Source organism: Sarcophilus harrisii, chromosome 1 (genome assembly GCF_902635505.1).
Source record: "Sarcophilus harrisii chromosome 1, mSarHar1.11, whole genome shotgun sequence".
Lineage (NCBI taxonomy): Eukaryota > Metazoa > Chordata > Mammalia > Dasyuromorphia > Dasyuridae > Sarcophilus > Sarcophilus harrisii.
This window is the reverse complement of record NC_045426.1, coordinates 190688448-190715890: the sequence shown is the minus strand read 5'-3', so window position 1 is coordinate 190715890 and position 27443 is coordinate 190688448. Positions and strand designations below refer to the sequence as shown.

General features: G+C 31.5%; 1 protein-coding gene across 9 annotated transcripts in view; it reads left to right on the top strand.

The window, feature by feature from the left end:
• Positions 1-27443, top strand: part of TTC37 (tetratricopeptide repeat domain 37) — a 114716-nt gene that overhangs the window by 45501 nt on the left and 41772 nt on the right. For all 9 annotated transcript variants that reach the window (XM_012541374.3, XM_023496062.2, XM_023496057.2 and 6 more), the window contains 14 exons: positions 718-971; positions 2311-2413; positions 6583-6759; positions 7323-7467; positions 7606-7684; positions 7772-7833; positions 7933-7989; positions 9495-9563; positions 12172-12246; positions 12986-13127; positions 16245-16338; positions 17196-17273; positions 24790-24914; positions 25508-25631. In XM_012541374.3, coding sequence (XP_012396828.1) covers positions 718-971; positions 2311-2413; positions 6583-6759; positions 7323-7467; positions 7606-7684; positions 7772-7833; positions 7933-7989; positions 9495-9563; positions 12172-12246; positions 12986-13127; positions 16245-16338; positions 17196-17273; positions 24790-24914; positions 25508-25631 — 1584 coding nt within the window. The remainder of the gene's footprint in view (positions 1-717; positions 972-2310; positions 2414-6582; positions 6760-7322; positions 7468-7605; positions 7685-7771; positions 7834-7932; positions 7990-9494; positions 9564-12171; positions 12247-12985; positions 13128-16244; positions 16339-17195; positions 17274-24789; positions 24915-25507; positions 25632-27443) is intronic.

The following is a 27443-nucleotide window of genomic DNA, read 5'->3' as shown; positions in this document are numbered from 1 at the left end:
GTATTCAAGGCTCTTTGTGCTATGTGGAATATCAGGGGTATGGTAGTAGCAGTAAGATCTTGTTATATGCATAAAAAGCATTTAGCAAGTTTTTTTATTTATGTTCATGGGAGGATTTTTCTTCACTGTAGCTTTCAGCAAGTTGTTTAAGTGAGAATGCTGCATAGTTGGATCACAAATTTACTTTCCATTTTGCTTAATCTGGCTTGCAGAGTAATAGTTTTTATTTGGAGGTAAAGTAATTATTGTTTTCTTCCATTAGTTAAAATTCTATAAGCACCTGTGTATAGGAAAAATTGCTCATAAAAATAATGAAATGTGATGAAATTAAAAATTATGAAATAGATATTATTCCTATTGCAGTGTTTTAGAAATCTGTATAATGAAAGATGAGGATTTGCAAAATAAGGTAAATCAAACTGGATAAATCCTTCTATTGAGAGATCAGAAAACTGGAGCATCATTGGATAAAAAATGTCAGAATTGTAAAGAGGAATCTCTATGGACAAATTTTTGCATTGTTAATCAGGTTATTCTAAATTAGAAATAAAATATCTTTTTGTAAGATATCACAAGATGTGAATGTATGAGATTTATTCACATTTATAATTTTAAAAATTCTGGTGTTATTATTTTACTTTCTTTTCTTTACTTGCTTTCTTTTTTACTACTTTACTTTTTCTTTTATTAATTAAAATTCTTTCTTTAAATCCTTAGTTTACAGGCAGCATTAAGAGCAGACCCAAAAGATTTTAACTGCTGGGAGTCATTGGGAGAGGCCTACTTGAGTAGAGGTGGCTATACCACAGCTCTGAAATCCTTCACAAAAGCCAGTGAACTGAACCCAGAATCTATATATAGCGTGTTTAAGGTTGCAGCAATACAGCAAGTCCTAGGCAAATATAAAGAGGCTGTAGCTCAGTATGAGCAGATCATTAAAAAAAAAGAAGATTATGTACCTGCCTTGAAAGGTAAACTTTTATATTTTGATTGCAATGCTAATTTTTGTGCTTTTATTAAGCAGTAAACTTTCATTTAGAAAGTTAGAGATTGCCTTTATTGTCTTCTAACCTGAAAAAGATTTCCATTATCACCAAATAACTTTTACCGAATAGGAATATTTACCAAATAGGAAACATATAATTATGTATAATAAAATCATATTCTATAGTTACCCTAAACCATATTACTTTTATATTCCAGCTTCTGCTTTATAGAGGAACTACTTCACATACCGGAAGAATTATTGTTTGTTTGTTTGTTTTTTAAGCTTTTTAAAATTAAATTTTATTTACTTACTTATTTTCTTATTTTTCATTCATTCATTCATTCATTCATTCATTTATTTATTGCTGAGGCAATTGGAGTTAAGTGACTTGCCCAGGTCACACAGCTAGGACGTGTTAAGTATCTGAGACCAGATTTGAATTCAGGTCCTTCTGACTTCAGGGTTGGTGCTCTATCCACTGAGCCACCTGGCTGCCCTTGGAAGAATTATTGTTAAGGATTTTTGCCTTTTCATTTTGTTGAATTAATATAACAAACACAATTTTTTATGGCAGGACCCTTAGACATAGAAAACTCTGTTTCTTATGATTGAAATAAAATCTCCATCTACATATCAACATCTCAAAGGCAACATCTGCAAAGTAAAACATATTATTTTTAAAGTTGTAGGACTTGCTATTTTGTAATAAACTTTGGCAGTAGCTTGTCTGTTCATTTTATTTTTAAGACCTCCAGAGGCATATAATTCAAATTCTTAACAAATTTGAACAGAAAATAAAGCAGATCATTTATGTATAATCTAGAATTTTGATTGAAAGGATAAATAGCCCTTCCCCCCCTTTTGTTTTATTTTATTTTTTAAAATAAATATTTCTCATACTTTCTGTTCTGTTTCTCTTCATTTCCTTAAATGGAAGATAACCAAATCAGCATTAACTTAGACTTTGGCTGTCATCAGTGTCATTTACTATGGTGCTGGAAGGTCTGTTCCTTTGTAATCTTTTAAATAAAGGTATATAACATTAAATTTTATGTTTGGATGTATATATTTGCAATTACTGATGCCACTGTATACATTTACTCACTACTGATATTCTTTAGTAGGATATGAGCACCTACAAAAAAAAATCTTAACTACATTAAGCCGAAATCGTGGAATTATTTTAAATTTTCTAGAAGGTATATTTAAGAAAAAAATTTCTATGAATATGACCAGCACAATGTTCAAAATTTTCTTCAGTGAAATTAATCTACAGTTTTATATAAAAAGTTACATTTAAATTCATACTTCTCTGCTTTCAGGTCTAGGTGAGTGTCACCTTATGATGGCAAAGGGAAAGCTGACCGATTTTCTTGATGGTAAAGCTGTGGACCACATAGAACAAGCCTTGGATTACTTTACTTGGTTAGTATTACAGATTCCAATTAGTTGCTTAAGTTAATCTTGTACTTTAAAAAAAAAATTTCAATTAAACCTGAAGTCCAGAAAATAAATTTATGGTTTAAGATGAGACTAAAAAAAATATTACTATTTTAACTTGGAATAGTTCTTTGGTTAATCTCAACATAAAATAAAAAGTGCAGGAAAATGCTTTGTTTATAGAAATTTTAAGAGATTTTAAACCTTTTATCTTGTCCTTAAAAAAACCTAGTGTAGCTTTTAGGAATACATGTAGCACTTTATATATTTTCCAAAATTGTGAAGAATTTTCTTAATATTTTACTAAGACATTCTAAAGATAAACTAGATGGATCTACTTTAGCTTAATTCCTATTTTTAAAAAGTCTGGTGCTCTGCACAGAATAAGCATTTGAAAAATATTTAAAAGGACCTCTTAAAAAACAACTCCTTAGTAATCAAATTTAAATATGTATATTTTTGGTTTTAGAATCATCTGATTACTATAGTAATATGTCAGTACATCAAGGATCTCTGATTTTGTCGGTGGAGAGTTCCCACATTGATGAAGATCTCGGCCCATCTATAACTTAGTAGATAAATCTTAGAGAGCTGCCTGAAGCTCAGAGAGGTGACTTGCCCATGGTCACACAGCTAGTAAGTGTCAGAAACATGATTCGAACTCAGTCTTCCTGACTATTCACTCTGCCCTGCTACCTCTAAAATATTAAATAATGCTTTTATTTGTCTACAATTTTACTGTAAAGTACTCTCATATGTATTCTCACTTATGTGGTTTCCTTATGTAGTAGACATAGGTTTGATTATCCTGAATTTTAATTTTGTTCAATTATCTTTTATGCCAGAAGTAGTTACATTTGACTTGAGTTCTAATGTAAAGAGTAATGACATGCAATCAAACCTTTTATGGTTAACCTATGAGATATGTCCACTAGTGTGTATATTTTCATTTTTACTAAATTAGCAAATTGTGGAATAAATTATATATATATTATACATATTTCTTCACTAAAATTTTATTTTCCCCTCATGTTCTGCATTGTTGCATTATGGCATAGAAGGAACCCTGGCTTCTTGAAGGATATATCAGTGGAACACAAACACTGTTGAATCTTAATGCATAGGAAAAGCCCTAAATAGGGAAAGACTACCTAGTTAAATTTAGCTTTATTACTGGAAGTTTGGCTACCAGATCATTAGTTTTTTTAAACTTTAGTAACATGTGAAACCATTAACCATGATGTTCTTAAATCACAGTATTTTAAGATGTGAGAGACCTTCAGATTGTTTCCTGAATAATAATCCCCTCTATATCATGTTTAAATATCTACTTCAGAAGCAGCCATTTCTGCTTTTGGTTAGCTCTGGTTGTTGGAAAGTTTATTTTTACCTCATGCTTTTCTTCTTTGCTTTCAGTTTTGCTTCTGCTCCACATAGTCAAGCAAAAAAAATACATTCTCTACAGACTACTTTTCATGTCATTGAAAACATTCTTGGGCTCCAGGGTTGTGATTGCTATTGTTAAAAGAGAATACCAATGAATATGAAGTCACAGATCCTTGAAGGATATATACCACATTTTCCTTTTTTGGAGGAATTTGAATTTTTAAATTCAGTTTGAAATTTTAACTCTCTGGTGGTAGTAGTAGTTCTACAGCCTTTGGTATATTCATTAGTATTCATCCATGCTAGCAAGTTAGCAGTGTTGGTACTCACTACATTAGAAACTTTTAAGCCATGTGGGGTAGCACAATATTCAAGAGTCTATAGAATCGGAGTATTTCTCTAATAATGTGAAACATGCTTTGAAATCAGTTTTGTTAATCTATTCTGTATGTAGAAAGAGGAATTTTTTTTTTTTTGGAGAAATAATATAAGACTTTAAAATCATGAGGTGAAATTGGTTAGAAAAATTTGCTAATTTAGTGTCCTATAAGGGAAGGGAATCTGAAAGATTTGGATTGTATGTGGGAGATAGAAATGTTTGATTCATTAATTAAGATAGATTTAGTATTTTTTTGTCCAAGACTTTTAAACAGCCCACCTTGAGAATATAAAATTTCAGAAGCATTTGTTATTGTTATTCAGTCTTTTTCAATTGTGTCTGACTTTTTGTGACCCCTTCCGAATTTTTCTTGGCAAAGATACTGTAGTGGTTTGCCATTTTCTTCAACTTACTTTACAAATGAGGAAACTGAGGCAATCAGGGTTAAGTGACTTGTCCAGTCACATAGCTAGTAAGCATCTGAGGCATCTTCCCAATTCCAGATCTAGCACTCTATTTACTGTTCCATCTAGATGCCCTGAGGCATTAATGAGAAGCATTCGAGCTCACTTTCAAATATATATATGAAAGTATTTATTTTTCACTTTTGTTAGCCCTTCTTCTTATTTTTGCTTTTTGCTCCCTCTCCATTCCACTTCAGAATTACTTCTTTAAATAAAACAACAAAGTATCTTTGTAAGAGGTTAAGGAAAACACTCTTGAGACTTGTCTAGTTTATTAATTTTGCTATATTTGGAACAAAGGAAGAAATAGTATAGGAGAAGAGCACAGGTTGGATGGATGCTTAATGGTAATTTTGATACTCCTCTAGCTTTATTTCTGTCACTTTCATTGTAGCATAGCAGTTTTTCTCTGTGTAGTAGTTGGCATATGCTATGACAGATAATATGCTTAATAATTTATGTGATAGTAATATGTTTCTGGGAAGTTAATCTTAAATTTAATTTAATTTTCTTTTTTTTTTCCTGATAGCCTAAATTTTTTATTGTTAACATAACAGCTAAAGATATGCTAGGCAAAAGTTATTTTACATAATTCAGAAGGTATTATTTTCTATGATTTACTAAAAAAGGAAATAATAACTCACATTATGTAGTACTTTATCATTAATAAGGCAACTTTATATATTATTTTACTTGAGCCTCAAAATGACTGTGAATCAAGTTATGGAATTTTAACTTTATTACAAATGAAATTAAGGGTCAGAGAAGTGATTAAATTTTGTTTGAGATAAGTGGAAGAGCTTGGACCCAAATTCAGTTCCTCTGATACTAAATCTTGAGCTGTAGAATTTAGATTTTTATAAGAGAAGTAAAATTTCTGTCCCTTCTGCATTGCTTTCAAATCTATTAGATATCCAAAAAGGATGAGGTTATTATCCCTCTTTTTTTTCCCATTTCTCTTGTTCCTTGATCTCTTTTTTTGTTTTTAAACTATCAATTTTAGATATTTAGACAAAAGAGCTTCCAGTTATCTTTCCGGCTGATCTTTCTAGTAGATTTCCAGTCATGACAGCTATAGCTTGTCTTATTTCTCAGGAAATCGGTGAAAAATATTGTTTGGCTGGATTCCATCAGCAGAAAAGGCTATGAAAAATGTTCCATCTGCTTGTCCATCTGCCAGTACCATAGTTATTTGCAATATCTCATTGCCTGGGTTCTTGTAGATTAAATTGCCTTATTTTTATTCACAAATCATTTTTTCTCAAGAAGTTGAGGGGTGGGGATAGAGGTAATTGCCTAATTGAGAGGGAATAGTTTTTACTTTTAGCATTTCTGTTTACCTTTGAATTCATTTATCTTTGGTAATAAAAATAATAACAGATAACAGGATTTTTTTTTTTTTTTTTTTTTTTTGGTTTTTTGATATCCTGAATCTCATAACAGAAGTCTACTACATTCAGATTAATGTATACCATAACTTGGTGGTCTACCTATTCCATTCATGGGAAGTTCTGTGGCATTGTATAAAGATCAGCTTATTTTGGTTTATAGTTAAAAAAAAAAAATTAAAAGGCAAAATCCTTATTTAATGCTGTAACAGTGAGCATTAAGCTTTTTACTAAGAACAACTAAAAATCTAATATTAGAAATATTGTCCTGGAAAATTAGTCAGATTTCCTGTCACTTTCTCAGAAAGAATTATAGAGAAAATATATAGATATGATTTTAGGTAGTCCTTAATTAACATAATGTATTTAGAAGAGATAATTTTCTTAAATTGAGAAGTGAATTCTTAATAAAGTATTTATAGTATCTAATGGAAGAACTCACTCTATTGTATATGTACTGTCTTTTTAAGTGATTAGGAGAGAAGAAAAATTGATATTTGGGAAAATATTTTAAAGTAATTGCATTTTTTCTTTTAGGGCTCTTCAGTATCGCTCTGATGTTTCTTGTATTTGGAAGCTCCTAGGAGATGCATGTACCAGTTTACATGTGGTTTCACCATCTAAAGTAAATGTGAATGTTTTAGGAGTCCTTCTGGGTCAGAAAGAAGGAAAAGAAATATTGAAGAAACATGAGCTTCTCCATCTAGGCGGAAGGTAATTAACTAATTTTTTGAACCATACCTGTGATTTTATTGGTGTAGAAAACAGCTGATGAGGAAGTTCCCGCTAATTATGGAGACTGGAAGTTGATTTAAAAATAATATTCTGAGAGAGCTGCCTGGAGAATTGAGGCAAATCTGATGATGTGTTAGAGGTGGGACTAAAATCTAGGTCTTCCTGACTCTGACTCTTTTTTTCATGGCTGCCTCTAATTTATTCAAAATATCTTAAATTATTTTACTTTTTTATTGCTACATTTTGTTTTGACACAGAAAACACTTCCCAACAAACATCCAAACAAATCTTCTTCCAAAGTACTTCTTGAAAAACAGTTAAGCCAAGCTGTAATAGTGTGATTGCAACTGCTAAAGCATTCCACTTTTCCTTTGTAGTTTCTGGGTTTTTAATAGAAAGAAAAGTTGTTTTAAGTATCTGTATTTAAACTTTGATAGCCAATGTTTAGGAAAGTAATTTACTAATAGTTTTGTCAGTTGGCAACATGTAGATTTAACTAGGCTGTTCTGTTATTAAAGTAAAATCACCTTATATTTTTGTAGGTGTTATGGCCGAGCACTAAAACTGTTGCCTACAGCTAATACGTGGTGTGATCTTGGAATTAATTATTATCGTCAAGCACAGAATCTAACAGAAACAGGAAGCTGTGTAAATGAACTTAAAGAATTATTGGAGAAATCTTTACATGTATGTTATTGAGACTCTTAGGAGTCAGCTTGCTATATTGAACAAGGATCTTGATGTTGGCAAATAAAAGTCCATTGATCTTGACAATTTCAATGCAAGTAATTCCAAGAAGTAAAATGTAAGTTTTTGTCTTTCTAGTGTCTGAAAAAAGCAGTGAGACTGGATAGTAATAACCATTTGTATTGGAATGCCCTTGGTGTGGTTGCTTGTCACAGTGGTAAGAATTAAGTAATACTCAATCACATTGGAGAATTATTTGTTCATATTCATAAAGCTTACTTAAATCACAATTCATGTTTTTCAGGCATTGGAAACTATGCTCTTGCCCAACACTGTTTCATCAAATCAATCCAAGCTGAACAAATTGTAAGTGCAATCATCACTTGAGAGTATTCCAAATTTTGCATTTTTGTTTTTCTGAGAAAACCATGTAGCAAAGCAACTGAATTTTCTTTTTTTATGCAGAATGCTACTGCATGGACAAACTTGGGAGTTTTATATCTAGCAAATGAAAATATTGAGGTAAAATTTTCTTTTTTCTGGGGTATCAAGGGGAGGTCAGCATTAAAGACCTAGAATCATTTTCTGTTTATATTCAAATATCAATAATTACTTCATGATATTTGTACTTTTTTGACCAGTTTGCTCTCTAAATTACATATTTCTTAATCTGCATGGATGCTCTCTATATTGATGAAATCATAGGTCTTGACAAAAAACATGTACCTAGTAAAGTACTGATAAAGTTTAGTTGATGGAGTGAAACTTCAACACTTTATTCTTCAAAAAACCTATTATTTCATTTGATATAGGTAATTTTTGCATGAATGTGGTTCCTGCATGAATGTAGGTTCCATCTTCTTCATTCAATGAATTGTTGTCACCAAAACATTTCTCATCCTTTGGTTAATGATAAACCTTTTTAGAACTTGGTTCTCAGTCGACATAAGGTCAAGTGCTTAACTGAAGCTTATTCTTCGCTAATGTGAGCAGTGACCACATCTAGCTAGCATCATGAGACATTCAAGTAGAACTATTATGGAGAATGAATTGAAGCAATGTTGTAATGTTGATGATTTGATGGTAATCTTAGAAACAATCTTAGATATAATCTTTTTGTTCTGTAAATATATTAGAAGTGTTATTTATTTTTCCTTTGCCTTTCCAGTGGGAAGAAGAGTAGTGTATCTGTCTCAAATGTATTCATTTTCAACAGCAATTTTATAAATTCCCATTCATATTGAAATGTAGGTGACAGTAGGCTTCACTTGGTAGGAAGCAGGGCAGAATAAAATATTGGAAGAGCACCTTTATAAATTCAGCCATCTTTAATTTCAGCCAGCTTTACTTGGATTACTTAGCTCTTGACTTTAGTAAGTGCTAATCCCTCTACAAAACCACTGCTTGATTTGGCAGGTTTGAACTTTCACCCATGAGAAAATTAGAGACTAAAATAGCTGGAGTGTTATTCAATCATATTTGCAAGCTTTCTCATAAATCTCTAGAGATAATATTGTGTCTGCACATCGTCTGTTCTAGCTCATAAAACAAATTGTTAACATTTACTATTCCAGTTAGGTTAGACATAAAATGTGTAAACTAATTTAATCCCTTTGTTTAAAGTTGAAAGTGAAGTTTAACGAAGAAGTCAGTGGGTGATGGAGAGGGCTAGGATTGTTTCATAGTTTGGGACTCTGGGAACTTTGTTCTCTTTGTGAGTGAACCTGAGTCTTGGTCTAAGATCCAAAGTATCTGTGTACTATGTATTAAGTTCCCAACTTTGTAGATGGTGGGAACTAGTTAGAGTACAGAACAATACTTGTTACTAGTAAATAGATAAGGTTCTGGATAAAGTTTTTTTTCTTTTTTCCTTTCTCTTCTCTCTAATAATATTGAATTTGATATCATGCTTAACTTTTTTTTTTTTTTGCTTAACTCACTATTTTAGTGTATTATACTGTATTTAGTCACTACAGGAAAGCGAAACCTAATATTTAATGGTGGTTTTTTAAAATGCATTTTTATAGCCAGCTCATGAAGCCTTCAAAGTTGCTCAGTCCCTTGATCCGTCTTACTTAATGTGTTGGATTGGGCAGGTAAGAGATGAATATTCTAATTATATCTTCATTGTATTTTAGAGAATAGGTTCATTTGTTTAAGATCTCAATTTTCTTTTAAAAACTTTGGGATGTTTGGATTGTTCCCTCTTATAAAAAATATTTTTAAAAGTCTGCCATCTTAATAACATAGAAATCTGTTAACCAAGACAATTTTGCTGTATTAATGGCTTCTTAATTTTGTTTGAAAATATTTCTTGTAAGAAAAGAAAATTCAGAAAATTTTTTTCATATTTTGTTTTTTCAGTAGTATTTTAGATTGTTTTTTATTTGATAAAATTTGTTAAACAGAATTATTCAGCATTATTGTAGGAAGTGTATTTATTTTTCCTTCCCATGGATATGATCTCTCTTTAAGATATTTCTAAGAAAACTTACTCAGAAAGGTGACATTCATATTAGCATATGGTACCTGTAGTAATAGTAATTCACTAAAACTAATTCATTATAATGAATTTTAGGAAGTGTTATTATAAATGGTATTAGATGAAGTATTGCTTCAAAGATTATTTATAAAAATTGTCACCCACTAAAATTAGGATTGAATGAGTTTAATGACCCTTAAGAAGCAGTCTGGCTTCTGACTTTTAACACTCAATTTGCAATGTGTTTATCCAAGGTTATCCTTGATCTTTCTTAACTGGCAAAGCCAATGATCTTTTTTCATTCCTCATCCTTCTAGACCTCTCTGTAGCTTTTAATGCCTTTAATAATTTCTTTCTGGATACTTTGTCCTGCCTGAATTTTTGTGGCACTAATTTCTACTGGTTTTTCTATCCAACAGATTGTTCTTCAGTCTAATTTGTTTGATCCCAGAGCTCAAGAGACCTCTTTTCTCTATATTATGTCTTAATGACCAGCTTCCATAGATTCAATGATTGCCTTTGTGTAGATAACTGCCAAAGTTGTTTACTCAATTTATTTTGAGCTCCAGTTCCTATTCACCAGGTGTTTACTGGACAAAAACTTGAATGTCCTGTGGGAGTCTCAAACTTAACACATCCAAAGCAGAACTTATTTCTTCACTCTTTCAACCTCATGCCACCCTTCTACCTCCTCCCCCTCTTCCCCTCCCCCCCCCAACTTTTTCTAAAGCCATATATTTTTCCTGACACTATCATTGTTCTAGTTATTCAGGTTTTGAAACACAGAGTTTTTCTTGAATTTCTTCTCTCATCTGTTGTATTCTTTTGTCCCCAAATCATTTGCTAAGTATTAAAGATTCTACCTCAGTGACTTTGTCCTCTTTCCACTCAATGCTATGATCTCCTTAGTGCAGGTCCTCATCCCTCTTGCTTGGACTATTAAAATAATCTGCTAATTCTTCCATTTTCCTCCAGTCTCTTCCCTCTTTCATTCATTTCCACAAAGCCACCAGATTGATATGTAAAACACCCGATCATTTTACTCCCTCTCCTGTGTAACTTTTAGTTTCTCCTTGTTACTCCTAGAATAAAATACAAATCCCTTTGTTTGACATTGAAAGCCATTCCTATCTGATTCGAGCCCATTTTTCCAGACTGATAACATATTACTCTCCCTTACATACTTTACAATCTGGCTAAACTTGCTTTTTAGCTGTTTTATATCAATCTCAAGCTTCTCTGCCTTTGAATAGGCTATCCCTAAAATGTGGATTACTTTCCTACACTTCTATCTCATGGAATCCCCAGTTACCTTCAAACCTTAGATTAGGTACTTCCTTGTCCATTAGGGCCTTATCCCATCCCATCACTGTTAGGGCTCTCCCTTACCACCTCTAAATTCCTCTCTATTTACTTTATATATATTCTGTATTTATTTTTCTATGTACATTTTTTTTTTCAGAAAAGAGACAGTTTTGTTTTTTGTTTTGATGTTTGAGGCACTTTGTGCAGCTCCTGGCCCATAGTCAGGGTTTAATAAGTGCTTGTTGAATTGAATTGAATTCACTTCAATATTTTGAAAAATACTTTCCATACTTTACAAAATCAATCATTTCATTAGTATTTGATATATGCTTCCTTGACTCAGATCATAACCCCTGAATACATTCTTATGTTGTGCTATTTTTGGCTATGTTATTCAACCAAACTTAGTTTGGTACGTTTCTTAAGTTATATTCCACCTTGATATCTATGTAATTTCTGAACCAGTGAGATAAATGAGAAGGCAGAAGTCTCCAATCAGTCTATATGGCAGTTGAAAACAATGATATGCCACATCGTTTGCAATAATTAAATGGAAAGAACAAACTGAATGTTGCATAAATACAAGGATGAAGCTTGGTCATTACCTAAAAGGAAGTTTGATCAAAGTATTTCTGTTAATACCAATAAGAAATGGCTAGGTTCTAAGTGGGAGAGAAAGGGGTACAGTGGGGATTCAGTCCCTGAAGAATATCACCTGGAGCATTCTTTCAATGTCTTATTCTAAGAAGACATCCTGGGAGATTTGTCCAGTTTAAGGGTTAGCCCAGTCAAGTCACTGGTTGATTAGAGATAATCAAGACTGAATCAGAATTAGCATATTATCTTGCTGTGTTAGTGAATCTTTGTCTCCAGAAACTATGTAGTAAAAAAAATTTTTCTCTCCTCTTCATCTGTAGGCACTTATTGCAGAGACAGTTGGAAGTTATGACACAATGGATCTCTTTCGGCATACTACTGAACTCAATATGCACGTAAGAATTAGCATTTTAAATTTTGCATTCATTAGTGATGAAACCAAATATTATGCTTATCAATAAAATTGATGGTGTAGAAATTTAATATGGCAAAATTGGAGGTGGAAAGTGTTTATTAAAAATTTTATCCTAATAGGAACATAGCCAATTCTTGTTAGATGAAAGTCTTCTCACTTTTGTCTCTAGCTGTTAAGATGTTATAATTTAATAGGTAGAATAGCAACTCATACATAAGGAGATTCTCATAAGAAAGTGACAAACTTATAAAGTCCAAAGGCTTTTTTGTCTTTCCATAATTCTATTTTTTGGGGTATTATGAAAATATACCTGAATTTCCCTAATTCTTGAATAAATTTTGTGTTAATTTTTTACTGTTGATAAGTTAGTATTGTCCTGCTGAACTGTAACCACAGAAAAGAGAATTCAGCCTTCTGGATGGGACATTACTTTCTGTATATTCTTCATGACTGTTACTGTACATTCAAAATTAAAGGAAGAACTTTTAAGTAATTTGATTCATTATAATATTTTGGAAATTAGTATGTGCTTAAGTGTGTTAGATAGCAATGAAACTTGATAATAAAATTCAATTTCGTGTTATAGAAAACTGTTTTCTTAAAGATTTAGAAAATTTCCTGGAATAGAAATACATCGTTTAAATCATAGTTTTTAATTGCATGATAGTTAACGCCATGTCCAATTAAATACACATTTTATTTTTTTTTTCCCTTTAAAGACAGAGGGAGCAATAGGTTATGCATATTGGGTATGTACAACACTACAAGATAGGACAAACAGAGAAACGGAGCTGTACCGCTATAATATCCTCCAGATGAATGCCATTCCAGCAGCACAAGTTGTTTTGAGCAAATATACAGGTATTATAAAATTTTAAGTTACTATTCTAAGTATTATTTTCTTTTGATGGTACTCAGAAACAGTGTGCTATTCTTTTATTTTTATTGCTTAGTGAACTACTACACAGTGGTTAAATGATTTTTGTAACAATGCATATATTTGGATGTAGGGTCATCTCTGATTATATTACATTATTATAATATTAACCATTTGATTTAGTTTGAAGAATGACAAAAGTCTTATTTTTATCTAATGGAAAGTGATCCGTACAATTGTAGAATTACATAGTTAAAAAAGATCTTACAAATCACCTTAGTGTAATTCCTTCCTCTTATCTTATAGATAAGTAAATTGGTAATTTAGGGAGGTTGTTGTCATGCCTAATGTAATAAGTGCTCTAAAAATAGGCTTCTCTGTGCCTTTCATTTAGTGATATTAGTTCTGTCCATCAGAGGCAGACAAGGTAATTTCATGTAAAAATCCTTCAGATATTTGATGACGACATTCATGTTATTTCTTAAGTATCTCTTTTCTAAGTTGATTCTTCTGACCTATCTTTTTATAATATGGTTTTAAGTCTTTCCAATCCTTTAAGCCTTCCTTCTGGATGTGCTTCACTTTTCAGTGTCCCTTCTAAAATGTGGTATCTAGAAAAAGATACTGTACTCCAGATGTGACCTGACCGAGTAAGAGTACACTAGGATTGTCACCTTCCATGCTTCAGTCAACCTAAGAGGAAGTTAGCTTTTTTCTTTTTGGTTGTTATATTGCATGTTGACTCATTTGGAACTTATGGGCCACTTAGAACTTAAAATCCTTTTTCAGAAGAATTACTTTCTGCCTTTGTCTCATCCATTCTTTTTCTTATATAATTGATTTTTTTAAAGTAAATATAGGACTGAACTTTATCCCTATTAATTTAAACTTTAAACTTAAATTTGCATGTATTTTTTTTTTTTTTGTATCCTGATTGTTTCATTCATTTTATTAGCTATCCTTTGCTTCATATCATTTTCAAACTTTTATCAAGTGTCTTTTGGACCTTCATGACTAATTAAAATGTTGATTAAAATAGAACCAGTGACATTCCATTAGAAAGCTCTCTCATGGTTGAGATTATTTAATTAATTGATACTCTGCATTCAATCATTCCAAAACTAAGTGTTCTGTTGCTTAATATACATAGCTTTATGTTATGCATTAAAATATCATGATGCTAATTACCTTACTAAAATCCAATTATTCTCTGTCTGACATTTTTTTGATATGTTATTCATTTCAAAAAAGGAATTAAAATTACATAAAATTTGATTTTTTTAGCAAGAAAAGAACAATTAAAGGTTAAATTAATAAAAATTAATAATTTTTAGAATTTATTTATCAACAGAATAAAACAAATTCTGATATACTACCTACCTGTAATAGAGGCAAGAACTAATCACCAAACAAACAAACAAAATACCTGAAAAACTATTCCCAAATTTATTTGGTCATGCTTTTTATTCTCAAGAAAGCCTTTTATTCACTATTTCAAATGATAATCCTGATTATCTGTCTGTAGTGAATGAGAATTGAGGAGAGGGTCTTGGGTTCACTGCTGATATTGAATATTAGTAGCTGAAATAATAGCCCCTCTGCTCTATTGTTTGTATTTAGAAATATTTGATGAATTGAATTGACAGTCTAATAACAAAGGAGAAAACAAAAGATTAGAAATGAGAACTCAAAATCTGGACATTTTGAAGCCGTTTAGGATCATAGAATCGTAGATTTTAAGTTGGGAGGGACCTTAGAGATCATCTAGTCCATACTCATCATTTTATGGAAGAGCAAATTGAAGCCAAGACAGGTTAAGTGACTTAACCAGCATCACTCAGACACTATATGACAGGACTAGGATTTGAATTCAGATTCTTTGTCTGCAAATATAATTTTTCCTCTGTCCTAATCCTGCCTATACACAAAGAAATGAAGGTGCTCCTAATGGTATGACTACATTGTAAAATATAGACTATTCATAATAACAGCCTTATCCATCAACAGTAGTTTTAATATGCTATTTTAAAAGACAAGGAAGCACATCATTATCACTATCAGTCATTTATTAAGCATATACTGTGTGCTTAGCACTATAGCTACAAAAGGATGGAAAACTTAAAGCAATAAATTCTCAGCTATTAATTAAAGTTGGATATCCAGAATAACTTATTTCAGAAAGCTTTTGGTGATTGAGATTTTATTTTTCTTAGTTATGCATCATAAAGAGTTATATATCAATTCTTTTTTAATATTTCAATATCTACATTGACAAATATAGTCCTGTTGTCTTAATAATGTCTTTTGACATTAGAAATTTAAGGTATAGAATTGATCAAGTGCTTTGTTTTGAGCTCTGGCATATGTTATTACTATTAGATTTTTTTTTCCTTTTCATCTAGCACATGTTAAAATAAAATCTCTGAGGGAAATTGTTGCTAAATTTACTTATGGGACAAGTTAAAGTGATTTGCTTAAAAAAAAAAAAAAAAGCTTCCTTCCAAATAGGACAAGTTTGAAAAATCAAGTTTTAATATGGGCTAGAGTTTTACGTTGTTTTGTTTTGGGTTTTTTAGAGACAAAAATGTAGCCGTTTTAAACTTTAAAATCACGTAAGTAAAGATTGTAGTATATGGTGGGGAAAGAGCTCTGAGCCAGGAGTCAGATTTAATCTAATTTTAAATCCAACCTTTGCTGACAGATAAATCTCATAATGTTTGAGTGTCATTTCTCTGTAAAATATCAGTAATGATAGATGTAATACTTATGTGACTGTTGTGAGCATCAAATCCAATAATTTTTATTTGGAGCATTTTTATATTCAGGGTTTATGAAGATATTATTACCATTACATATTGTCCAAGAGAAATTGAGAATTGACTGGACATTTTATATTAAGGACCAAGTAAGGTTGGCACTTTAATGATGCTTGTAACTATCTAGCACTGTAACTTTTGATTAAATTATGTTTTAGCCAAAAGTGACTCATTGGGATAATAGTTTTAAAGTTAGTATATAAAAGCGTTATGAATTAGGGTCTTTGTCAAAATCAGAATTGATTCATAAAGCATATATAAAGTATAGGCATTTGTATTTTTCAGAAAGAATTCAGAATTATGCTCCGGCTTTCACAATGTTGGGTTATTTAAATGAATATTTACAACTGAATAAAGAGGCAGCTGATGCATACCAAAGGTAAAGTATATGTTTAATAATTTTGAGAAATGAAGATTTTTAAAATTTCCTAATTAAAGTTAATGAAATTATTATCAGAACATCTAGTACAATTGCAATGCCTGTACTAAATACATAAATGTTTGTAAAATCTCATAATTTTTCATCGAACGTGAACATTTCTAAAGATGGGGAAGATGGAAAGTTGGGTTTTCATATACATATATAGTCTTAATGCTACTCCCTGATTTAAAACATTTTTTTAGGGAAGTCTGTAGTTTCTGTGTAGAAGTTTCTATTTCTTTATAGTTTGGTTTGCTTGTAAGATGAATTTGCTTAGTCAGGGAAGTTGGAAGGAGAACCAAAAAGTACCTTTCAGAGAATATTACAAAAAGACCTGAAATAATAATCTTTTCATAATCCTGTTATCTATGTGTTTTAAGAGGAATGTAACTTTTTGTTAGTAAGAATTATCTGTGCTCAATAGAAACACTTAGGAAAAGAAAAAAATAATTTTTATCTTCATGGTATATGTCATGATGTTCCTTTTGTTAAATGCATTTGTTCCATCAGAGAAAGAATATTCTTGATGTGCCTTTCAGCACCTAGCAACAGTTTAAAGGAAAAAGCCTCTAGCTTGCTCAAGAGATTGTATAATAACCAATTCTGGTTTATTGTCTTGCTAACTGTAATGGAGGTTGACGATAAAGTCACAACCTAAGTACTTTTTTATGCTGCTTTTTCCTTCTCTTTCCCAAATGCTGTTACCACAGATCTAGTATTTATATAATCTCAATTGAAAACTACAACTCACATAATGAAGATGAAAAGAATATTATTACATATAGATTATTCAAAATTTTTTCTCTTTTGCCAAGGGCAATTTTATTACTGCAGAATGAAGAAAAAGAAGAAATCTATAATGTTACAGTAAGAAATTATGGCCGTTTGTTATGGTAAGCAAATAATTTTCCATTAATTTTTTTTTTGGGGGGGTCAGTTCTAATTTTTTTTATCCCTAAAGCATTTTATGAAATTTTCAATGATTTATTATTTTAAATGGGAATATTATAATAAGCTGTTTTTACTCTAAAATTTTTTGAAATATGACAACCTATTTTTGAAATTTGGATTTAATCCCAGTTTGCCAAACTTTTAAATTTAATTAAGCTTCAGTTGGAATAGTTTGCTTACTTCCAGTTGGCATATTGGGGACAGAATATGTCGCTCCTTTACTTCTTTTTAGAATGCTAAAGAAAAACAAAATTCTTTATGTAGTTATTCTCCAAATTATGAATATTTGACTCTCAGATTTCTAGTTTTACACATGATTCTTGTTTCCTCCCTACCTGAGGCTTCTCTGAAGAACAACTGAGGTGGCAATACCTAATAGTACATTTAGTAATTTTCAGATCTTCACAAACCCCAACAAGCAAATTCCCTTTCTTTTCTCTGAAGGAGGTCACGGATACATTATGTTTATTCCATCGAATTTTCTTTTGTTTTTTTATGACTGATCAGATAATTTTTTTTCTATACCACACACAAATATCTTTTACTAATCTTATTCTTTCTCTACCTCTTCCAAATCTTTATAAGTTACTTGAGGACAATTTCTGTATATACCTCTCTGCCTTTTTCACTTTTGTTCATTTATTTTTACCCCTTTTCTCATCTTTATTTTATTTGTGATTATAGCTTATAATTATCATTTATGTAGTCCTTCAACTTTTGCAGAATGTTTTACATGCATTTGATCCTTTGTGAGGTAGGCACTTTTATTTCAGAGAACTGATGCTTAGAGCCATTAAGTGACTTGCCAAGAGCTACACAGTGTGTTAAGTGGTAGAATTTAAAAACAGGTCATCCTGACTTCAAGACCAAAGCCTAGACTTAATCATAAGTGATAAATATTAAAAGTAGTATCAGCAATAAACCTTACTTTATTTATTCATTCATTTATCTATCTATCTGTCTGTCTATTTATTTATTTATTTGCTGAGGCAATTGGAGTTAAGTGACTTGCTCAGGGTCACACAGCTAGGAAGTGTTATCTGAGACCAGATTTTGAACTCAGGTCCTCCTGACTTTAGGTTTGGTGGTCTATTCACTGCACTACCTAGCTTCCCCTGAATCTTACTTTAAAAAGAGGAAAATCTGTAAAATTTGGAATAAACTTAGTCAAAATAACATTTAACAACATATAAATATTTTGAATATAATGGCTTCAGAAGCTTCACAGGTCTTTTTGCAGTTAAACCTTTTTCTTAAGTTAACTAGCAAATCAAAATAATTTTCTTTATAAAATGTAGTGCTTTTACATTTTTATTACTAATATTGCAGTAATAATTGGAAGGGATCTTAAAGATCTTTCTGTCTAATCTCTTCTTTTTATAGATTTAGGAAGGCAGCATGGTGTAATGAATAGATCACTAGATTTAGAAGGAGGAACCTGGGTTTAAATATTTGTAGAAGGGCAGAACTCTGGAGAAGTATACTTGAAACAAGGATACTTAAAACTGTTAACTCAGTGGAATTGATGACATGATGGTTCTTTAGTATACATATTCTTAGTACTTAGCATGGTGATGTAATGATTCTCTAGTTCACACATGCATAGTGTGCTGTAATGATGTAATCATACCAAGGTATATAAGGGCTGTGAAGGACTGGAAATGAGACATTCCACTTTTGACCATCCTCCTGGTGGCTTTCTTTCACTCCTCCACGAAGATCAAGACTGGGCCAAAATACTCTAGATTCTATTCCTGACCAAGGCCTGTCCGGAAGCCCTTCAGAAAGCTAGCCAGATGTTACACTGTCTTACTTTAACAACTAAGATTTATACAGCTCTTTAAAGATTGCAAAATCCTCTACAATTATTATCCTATTTGATTCCCACAATAGTCCTGAGATGTAGGTGCTATTATTATCCCTCTTTTATAAGTGAGAAAACCAAGGCATAAAAAAGGATTAAGTAATGTGACTATTGTCATTCAGCTAGTGGTAGGATATGAACTTAAGGTTTTCTTGCGTTTAAACCCATTACTCTTACCCATAGCTGGTGGTATAGTAAGAGAGAGCCCTGGGCTTGGAGTCAGGAAAACTTGAATTCAGACCTAGCACTCTCTACTTGTGTGACCCTGGCCAAGTCAAATCGGCCCCAGTATTTTTATGTGTAAAATGGTGATATTAATTGTACTTATCTCCTATTATTGTTGTAAAGACCAAATAAAATAATATTTGTATTACTCTTAGCACATTGCCTGATGTAGCATTAGGCACTCCATAAATGCTTATTTCTTTTCTTCTTCACTGTGCTATCTAATTTACTTTAAGCATTTCATTTATCCTTCTTTAGGCTTGTTTCCTTATTTCTTATTTTTTAAATTTAAATTTTATTTATTTTTCAAAAATATTTAATTTTTAAAAATTTTAAGTTTGAACTGTCTCCTTTACTCTCTCCCCACACTATAGAAGGCCATCTTTTGGCACAGATTTATAAATACATTTATAAATACTTGTAAATAAATAATTATAAATTATGTAAAATCATCCTATGTGTACTTCTGTTTATCAGTTCTTTCTCTGGAGGTGAATAGTATTTTCCTTTACAGGTCCTTTATAGTTGATTTGAATATAGTATTCAGAGTAGCTTGGGTTATTCACAGTCATTTCTTTAAACAGTGTTTGATGTTACTATATACAATGTTTTCTTGGTTCTGCTTGCTGCATTTTTCATTATTTCATTCAAGTCTATATATATTTCTCTAATATTATTCCACTCATCATTTCTTCCAGCATAATAGTATTCCATCACAATCATATACTCCAACTTGTGTAGCCATTCCCTGATTGATGGGCATATCCCATCAATATCCAGTTCTTTGTCACCACAAAAAGATATTTTAGAACATATACTTCTTTTCTTTTTTTCTTGATTACAGGTATAATAGTTCTTGTTTCCTTTTTTCTTAAATTAGAGGATTGAACTGCTTTTGTATTTGAAGTCTTTAGAACCCATTTCAGAATTCTGAAGCAAATAAAATAAAATGTGGGGTTACCAAAAAACCCAGTTAAGCTGAAATCATCCAGAGTTGTCAAAATAGTAAAAAAAAAAAAAAAAACCCCAACAAATTCTCAGAGTCCATATTAAGAATCTTTCGGTTACTAGATAATTTTTTTGGGAGCCTTTCAACACACAAAAAAATGAGCTTGTGAAACCAAATTTAATACTATATCTGAGACCACAAAGGTAGCATGTAGCAGAGAGAGGATTTGAACTCTGGTCTTTGGACTTGGAAATAAATGTATTATTTCTTAGCTACATTATGCTCTGGAACTTCCATAACGTTCTTATTGTCAGAACCTCTTCATAATGTGGAGATATTACCCGACTATGGGTAATGGGCAAATTATTTAATTTTTTTGTATCTTAGTTTCCTCAAATATAAAATGGTGAGAATATTTCTGTGAATATTTCTACTTAATAGTTTTATGGTGAGGACCATGTAAAATAATATATGAAAATGTCCTTTTCAAAACTTTAGCATGCTGTATAAATGTGATATATGAATAAAGTACTTAAGTATCTATTATGTGCAAAGTACTATGCAAAGTGCTGAAGATGCACATAGAAAAGTACAACACCTGTTCTTACTTAAGGAGTTCCATTCTCATAAATCAGTGATTATCAGCTATGTCAGAAGAGTGCAGCTTCTGGAAAATTTTTTCAAGCTGGAATAGCTTTAAGTCCTGGGGAAGCTAAAAGTCAAAAGGATGAAATAATAGAAGAAAATGTTAAATATCCCATTAAGAAAACAACTGACCTGGAAAATAAATCTATGAAAAATAATTTAAGAATCATTGTATTTCCTGAAAGCCATATTTAAACTTAGATTGCATTTTTCAAGAAATTGTCAAGGAAAGCTGCCCTGATTTCCTTAAGACAGAAGTTGAAAGAATCCACTGATTACTGCCTGAAAGTCATCCCAATTGAAAACTCCCTGTAATAATATAGCTAAATTCTAGTTCCAGGTCAAATAAAAAATGCTTCAGGCAGCCAGAAAGAAACTATTCAAATACCATGGAACCACAGTCAGACTCACACAAGATTTAGCAGCTACCATATTAAGACAAAAGGTTTAAAATATGATATTTCAGAATGTAAAAGAGCTGAGATGACAATAAAAAATAATCTATCCATCAAAACCCCCTTCAGGGGGAAAAACATCTCCAAGGCAGCTGGTATAGTAGATAGAAGCTCTGGCCTGGAGTCAGGAAGACTGTCTTTTTGAGTTCGAATTTGGTATCAAACACTAGCTGGGTAAGTTAATTAACCCTGTTTACCTCAGTTTCTTGGTCTGTAAATTAAGCTGGAGAAAGAAATGGCAAATCACTCAAGTATTTTTGTCAAGAAAATCTCAAATGGGTCACAAAGAGTTGAACATGACCAAAAGAATTGAGCAACAACTTGGGAACATAACTAGATTTTGTGTATCAGTGAATATTCTACCAGATGGATAGTTATCCATTTTTTTGGAGGGGGGGGGGATTGATAGTTTAATCTCTCAAATTTAGCTAAGTATTTGAATTAATAAAAATTTTAAATGCTATTGACATGCTTGCAACAGATTATTCATTGATTAAGAAAAAAATGGCAGGAAGGGATTAAGTACCTCTTATAAAAAAAGTTCATTAAAATGCAGTCAGCGTGAAGTCTTTACTTTTGTAATATATAGTGGTCTTTTATTAGTGTGAAGTCTTTACTTTTGTAATACATAGTGGTCTTTTATTGGCATGAATGATTTTGTAGAAGAAATGAAAAATAAGAAATGAAGTATGATTAGATATTTTAAAATTAGTGTATATCTTTCAAACTATGGATATAGACCTAATAATGGTTTCATTTGAGTCAAAGGATATGTATGGTTTGATGGTTTTTTTGGGCAAAATTCCAAATTGTTTTCCAGAATGATGGGACCAGTTAAAATCTTTATCAACTATCTCCATCAATTTCCCTCTTTTCCCATAACCCGTTCAGCATTTGTCATTTTTCTTTTTTGTCAGCTTTGCCAATCAGATGACTGTCTAATTATTAGTTAGTTTAGAGCATTTTTTTTCATATGACTGTTGATAACTTGGATAAAGACATAACCAGTATCTATTATATTGTCTTTTAAATTTCTAAGTGTTCAAGTTTACCATTTCATAAATTTAGAGTCAAAGAGAAACCTAAAGGTCATACGATTTAATCCCCTCATTTTGCAATTTACAATTGAGGAATCGGTGCCCCAGTGAGGCTAATTTTGAAGAATAAATTACTTGTTTCCCAAAGTCATACAAGTAGTAAAATGACAGAACCAGGTTTCAAACAAAATGTATCCTACTAGATGGTTTAAAAGTCATAGAAGGATCTTATTTTGCTGTCTTTTTTCACTACATCTGGAATACATTTTTCTTCCAAGTATACAGCAGAAGAATATATATACACATACACAAAACATATACTATGTGTATGTATGTGTATATATATTTGTATATGTGCAAGAAATATACATACACATATGCAAGAAATAAAGTGTTTTATTCTATCAGGAGATGAAAATTTTTAAAAGAAAATGTAATCCCTTCATTTGAAACCTTAGAATTGTTCTTTCTGTCTTCACAAATATTTATTGCAAAATTAGGATTTGCCAAACCAATAACATTTTATCCCGGGAAAATCTTTTCCCTTGTCCCTGAATATGAATTCAAAAGATAAAAACTATCTCTAGTTTATTAGTTTTTAAAAGTACTTTTTGGTTAACTTTCAATGATTTATTTCTAAATGCAACATTATGTGTGAATAATATTTTCCTTATTTATTGAACTAGAAAAACTTGCAAGTTAATTTTGTATATGGAAGTAAACATGTTCATACTTGTTATACTGTAAAGTTATGTACTTGTATGGCTTTTTTTTTTTAAAGGCATGTTCATTACACATAGGAAGTAGTAAGCTATTGAATTCCATTTCAGAAGTCTAAAATTTTTTAAATCTTTTATTTACTAAATATTTGATCTTGGGCAAATTACTTATTATCTCTGAGCTTATATTTTCTTTTCTGTTAAATGAGAGAGTTAAGCTAGATGTGTTCTAAGGTTCTTTCAAACTTTAGATTCTGTGATCTAAGCATATCACTGTTGATGGAAATCGGTATGCAAGTACAGAATTCTATTTTTTTTATTAAATTTTTTTTAATACTATCAATAACTTGGAAAAAAAGCCATCATTCTTTTATTCATTTATTAACTATAGCATTACATTTAATTGTACTAAGGATACCTATTTAGAAATGAATTGTACTTTATTGAAATTTGTTGAAATTTCATTTTAACTGCAAAAATTTCTCTGCTATTAATTAAATAAGGCCTAATAAAAAAAGCAGTCTTTTATAGTGGATAGAGTACCAAACTGAGAGTCAAGAGAACTAAGTTCAGATTGTGCTTAGATGTATAATCATTAACATGCCCTTTATATTTTATGAGCCTCAGTTTCTTTATTTATAAAATATGTAATAATCACATCAACAAGCATTTTTTAAGTGATGATGTGCCAAGAACTATGCTAAGTGTTGGAGGACTGGACAAATGAAACTCTAGCTTATATTCTAGTATGGAAGACAACATACATAAAAAATAGAATAAATTAAAATAAATACAAGGCCCCATAGAAGGAAGGATGAAGAGAGGATTAGGAAAGACTTCATTTATAAAATAAGGCTTATACTGAGCATTGAAGATAACAAGGAATTTTAGGGGACAAAGTGAGGAGAAAGTATATTCCAGGAATAGGGAACAGCCAGTGCAAAGGTTCTGAAACAGGAGAGGGATTGTTGTGTATTGGAAAAACCAAAAATCTATCAGATGAGAAAAGTAAATTGCATTCAATTTGTGAAGGATTTTAAATGCCAGAGTACTTTATATTTTAATCTAGGGCTAATAGGGAACTTCAGAAGTATTAAGTAGAGAAGTGACATCATCAGACTTGGCTATTTCATAGAATTGTCTGGTGAACCAGTCAATTAACAACTATTTATTAAGTAAAGTTTGGGTGATTCAGTGAAATAATGTGTCTAATGGACTTTGAGAAAAACACAAATAAAATTTTGAAATATGGATAAATAAATAAAAAGAATATATATTAAGCTATTATTAAGACAAAAATGTTTACATGTAATTTAAATTGAGTAAAGTTTGGAGGCCATTAACATTTCTTGAATATTCAGTTTGAATTACAGACATACTTTTAACTTCTTTCCAAATATTTAGTATTCTATTTTAATGGTGCTTCAGTCTGGTAGAATATTGAACCTCAGCTATGAAAAATAAATATAAATGAATTTCCTGTAGGAAAAGTTCTTAATAAATAATTCTTGGATTATTACATATTCATTTTTTATGTTATAAATTAGATTCCTTTTCCCCTCAGTGCTATTGGTGAATATGATAAAGCCATACAAGCTTTTAAGTCAACTCCTCTGGAAGAATTCGATGACATCATAGGCCTTGCACTGGCATTATTCAAGAAAGGACTTTTTCAAGAGAGTAACAAAGGTGAGTCTGTTGCTTGAGGGAAAAGAATATGTCTTTCCCAGACTTGAGTAGAATTTATCTTTGTACTTTAAATGCTTTGATAAAGTTATTGAGTTTAAATAATATTATAAGTTAATAAGTTACTTTTTAAAATTGGACAGAAAATCAAATCAAATCAGCTTTTTGGGTTTTCCTGGGGCATGCTAAGACACTTGCTGTTTTTATTGGACTGTTAGGCCAGTTATTCAAAATTCTATGTATAATATGATCCATTTATTGTGCCCGTGGGTTTTGTATCTTTGGCTATCCTGTGGTTGCTGAGATAGAATGACTTCAGGCTGTGTCCTAATAGGGTGCCTCCAAATCTCTGGGAAATCTAAGGGTAAGAGAATGGTTGGATGGCAGAAAAAGGAATCTCACAAGGCAACAAGATTCTCTGGGATCACCATTGTAGTAATTTAGCCAAAAAACTCACTAAGCCTCATTGTATTCCTTGAAAGCAAGCTAACAGTTAAGATGTAAATTTTCTTTGTCTTTGTTTTAATAATTCCATATTAACTTGGATTACTTTTCATATCATTTAATTTTTGTTTCTAATTCACTTTAATTAACAGCCTATGAGAGAGCTTTGTCCATTGTTGAAACAGAGCAGGACAAAGCTCATATCCTGACGGCCCTGGCAATAACAGAATACAAACAAAATAAAATGGACATAGCCAAGACATTACTATTCAAATGGTATGTATAGTTGACATAAATGTTTAGTCATGTTTATGTCAGAGGATGATTAGGTTGAAATCTGTTTTTATCATTGGAAACAATCATTGGTATCCCTTTGATTATGAACTATTGAACTATCAGGTGGTAGTAAGGTTAAAGGTGGTGCTTTTTTAGATCTTAGCATATTATTTTCATTATTATGGCAATATATACTTTAGCTGTTTTTATACTTTTTTAGACTGGACATTTAGGAAACAGTCTATCAGCATTCTTATTAAGTTTTTTTTTCCCCCAGGTAGTAAACTTTTATTCAGTGCCTACTGTGTGTCAGACACTGTAATACAAAAAGACCTGTCATTCCTTATTCTTATGAACCTAGATTTTTATGGAGGGGACAACAAGCAAACAACTATGTTAAAACAATCTATATGTAGCATAAATAGGAAATTATAAAGGAAAGGTGCTAGAATTAAAATGAGTTAGGAAAGTCTTCCTAGAGAAGATGGCATTTTAGTTGGGATTTAAAGGAAGCCAAGAAAACTAGAAGGTAGAGATGAAGAGGAAAAGCATTTCAGCATTGGGAACAGCCAGAAGAAATGGTGGGAATCGCGGGAGTGTCGTGTTTGAGGAACAGCAAGGAAGTCAGTGTTATTTGACTGAAGAGTATAAAATGTAAGAAGATTGGAAAGGGAAAAAGGGGCAATGTTATGAAGGGTTTTGAATACCATTCAAAGGATTTTGCATTTGATTTTTGAAGACAACAGGGAGGCATTGGAGTCTTTTGAGTAGGGGGTGACATGATTGGACTTGTGCTTTAGGAAAATAATTTAGGTGATGGAAATGAGGATAAATTGAAGTGAGGGGAGAATTGAAGCAGGCAAATTCACTAGCAGACTATTGTAGATGTATGGTGTGAGGTAATAAGGGCATTATCAAGGAGGTGGCAGTATCAGAGGAAAGAATGGGAAATATTCAGGAGATATTACAAAAGTGAAATCAACAAGCTTGGCAATGATGGATTATGGGGAGGTGAGTGATAGTGAGGAATCAGGATTATTTCTGGATTGTGAATCTGAGGAAATAGGAAGATGGTAATTCCTTTTACAGTAGAAGAAATGTTAGGGAAAGGAGTGGGTTTAGCATAGACATATTAAGTTTAAGATGTCTATTGGATATTCCACTCAGTTGGAGATGTGAGCTTGGAGGTCAGCAGAAATTGGGGCAAGAAAGGTAAATTTGAGAATCATTAGCATTGGAATGATATTTACATTTTTAAGTTTTTATATCTATGTCCAAAGGGCTATAAAACTGCCTTAACCTTTGACCCAGCAATACATTTGTATTCCAAAGAACCCCCCTCCCCCTGAAAAAAAAGGAAAGGATCTATATGTACCAAAAATATAGCAATTCTTTTTACGGTAGCAAAGAATTGGGAAGAGCTGAACAAGTTGTGATATATATGACTGTGAAGGAATATTATTGTGCTAAGAAATGATGAGGGAATTGGTTTCAGAAAAACCTGGGAAGACTTATATCAACTGATGCAAAATGGAGTGAACAGAACCAGGAGAATGTTGTACATAGTAACAGCAATGATGCATGATGAGATGCAATTATCCATGATGATTCCTAAATGACTTATGATGAGAATGTTATCCATTTCCAGAGAGAGAACTGATGAACACTGAGGAAATGCAGTGAAACATATTTTTTTGCTTTATTATTTTTGCTCTTTTTTCCTTTACAACATGGCTAATCAGAAATATTTTTTGCATGATTTCATATGTATAATGAGTATCTTATTCCTAGCTTTCTCAGTAAGTAGAGAAA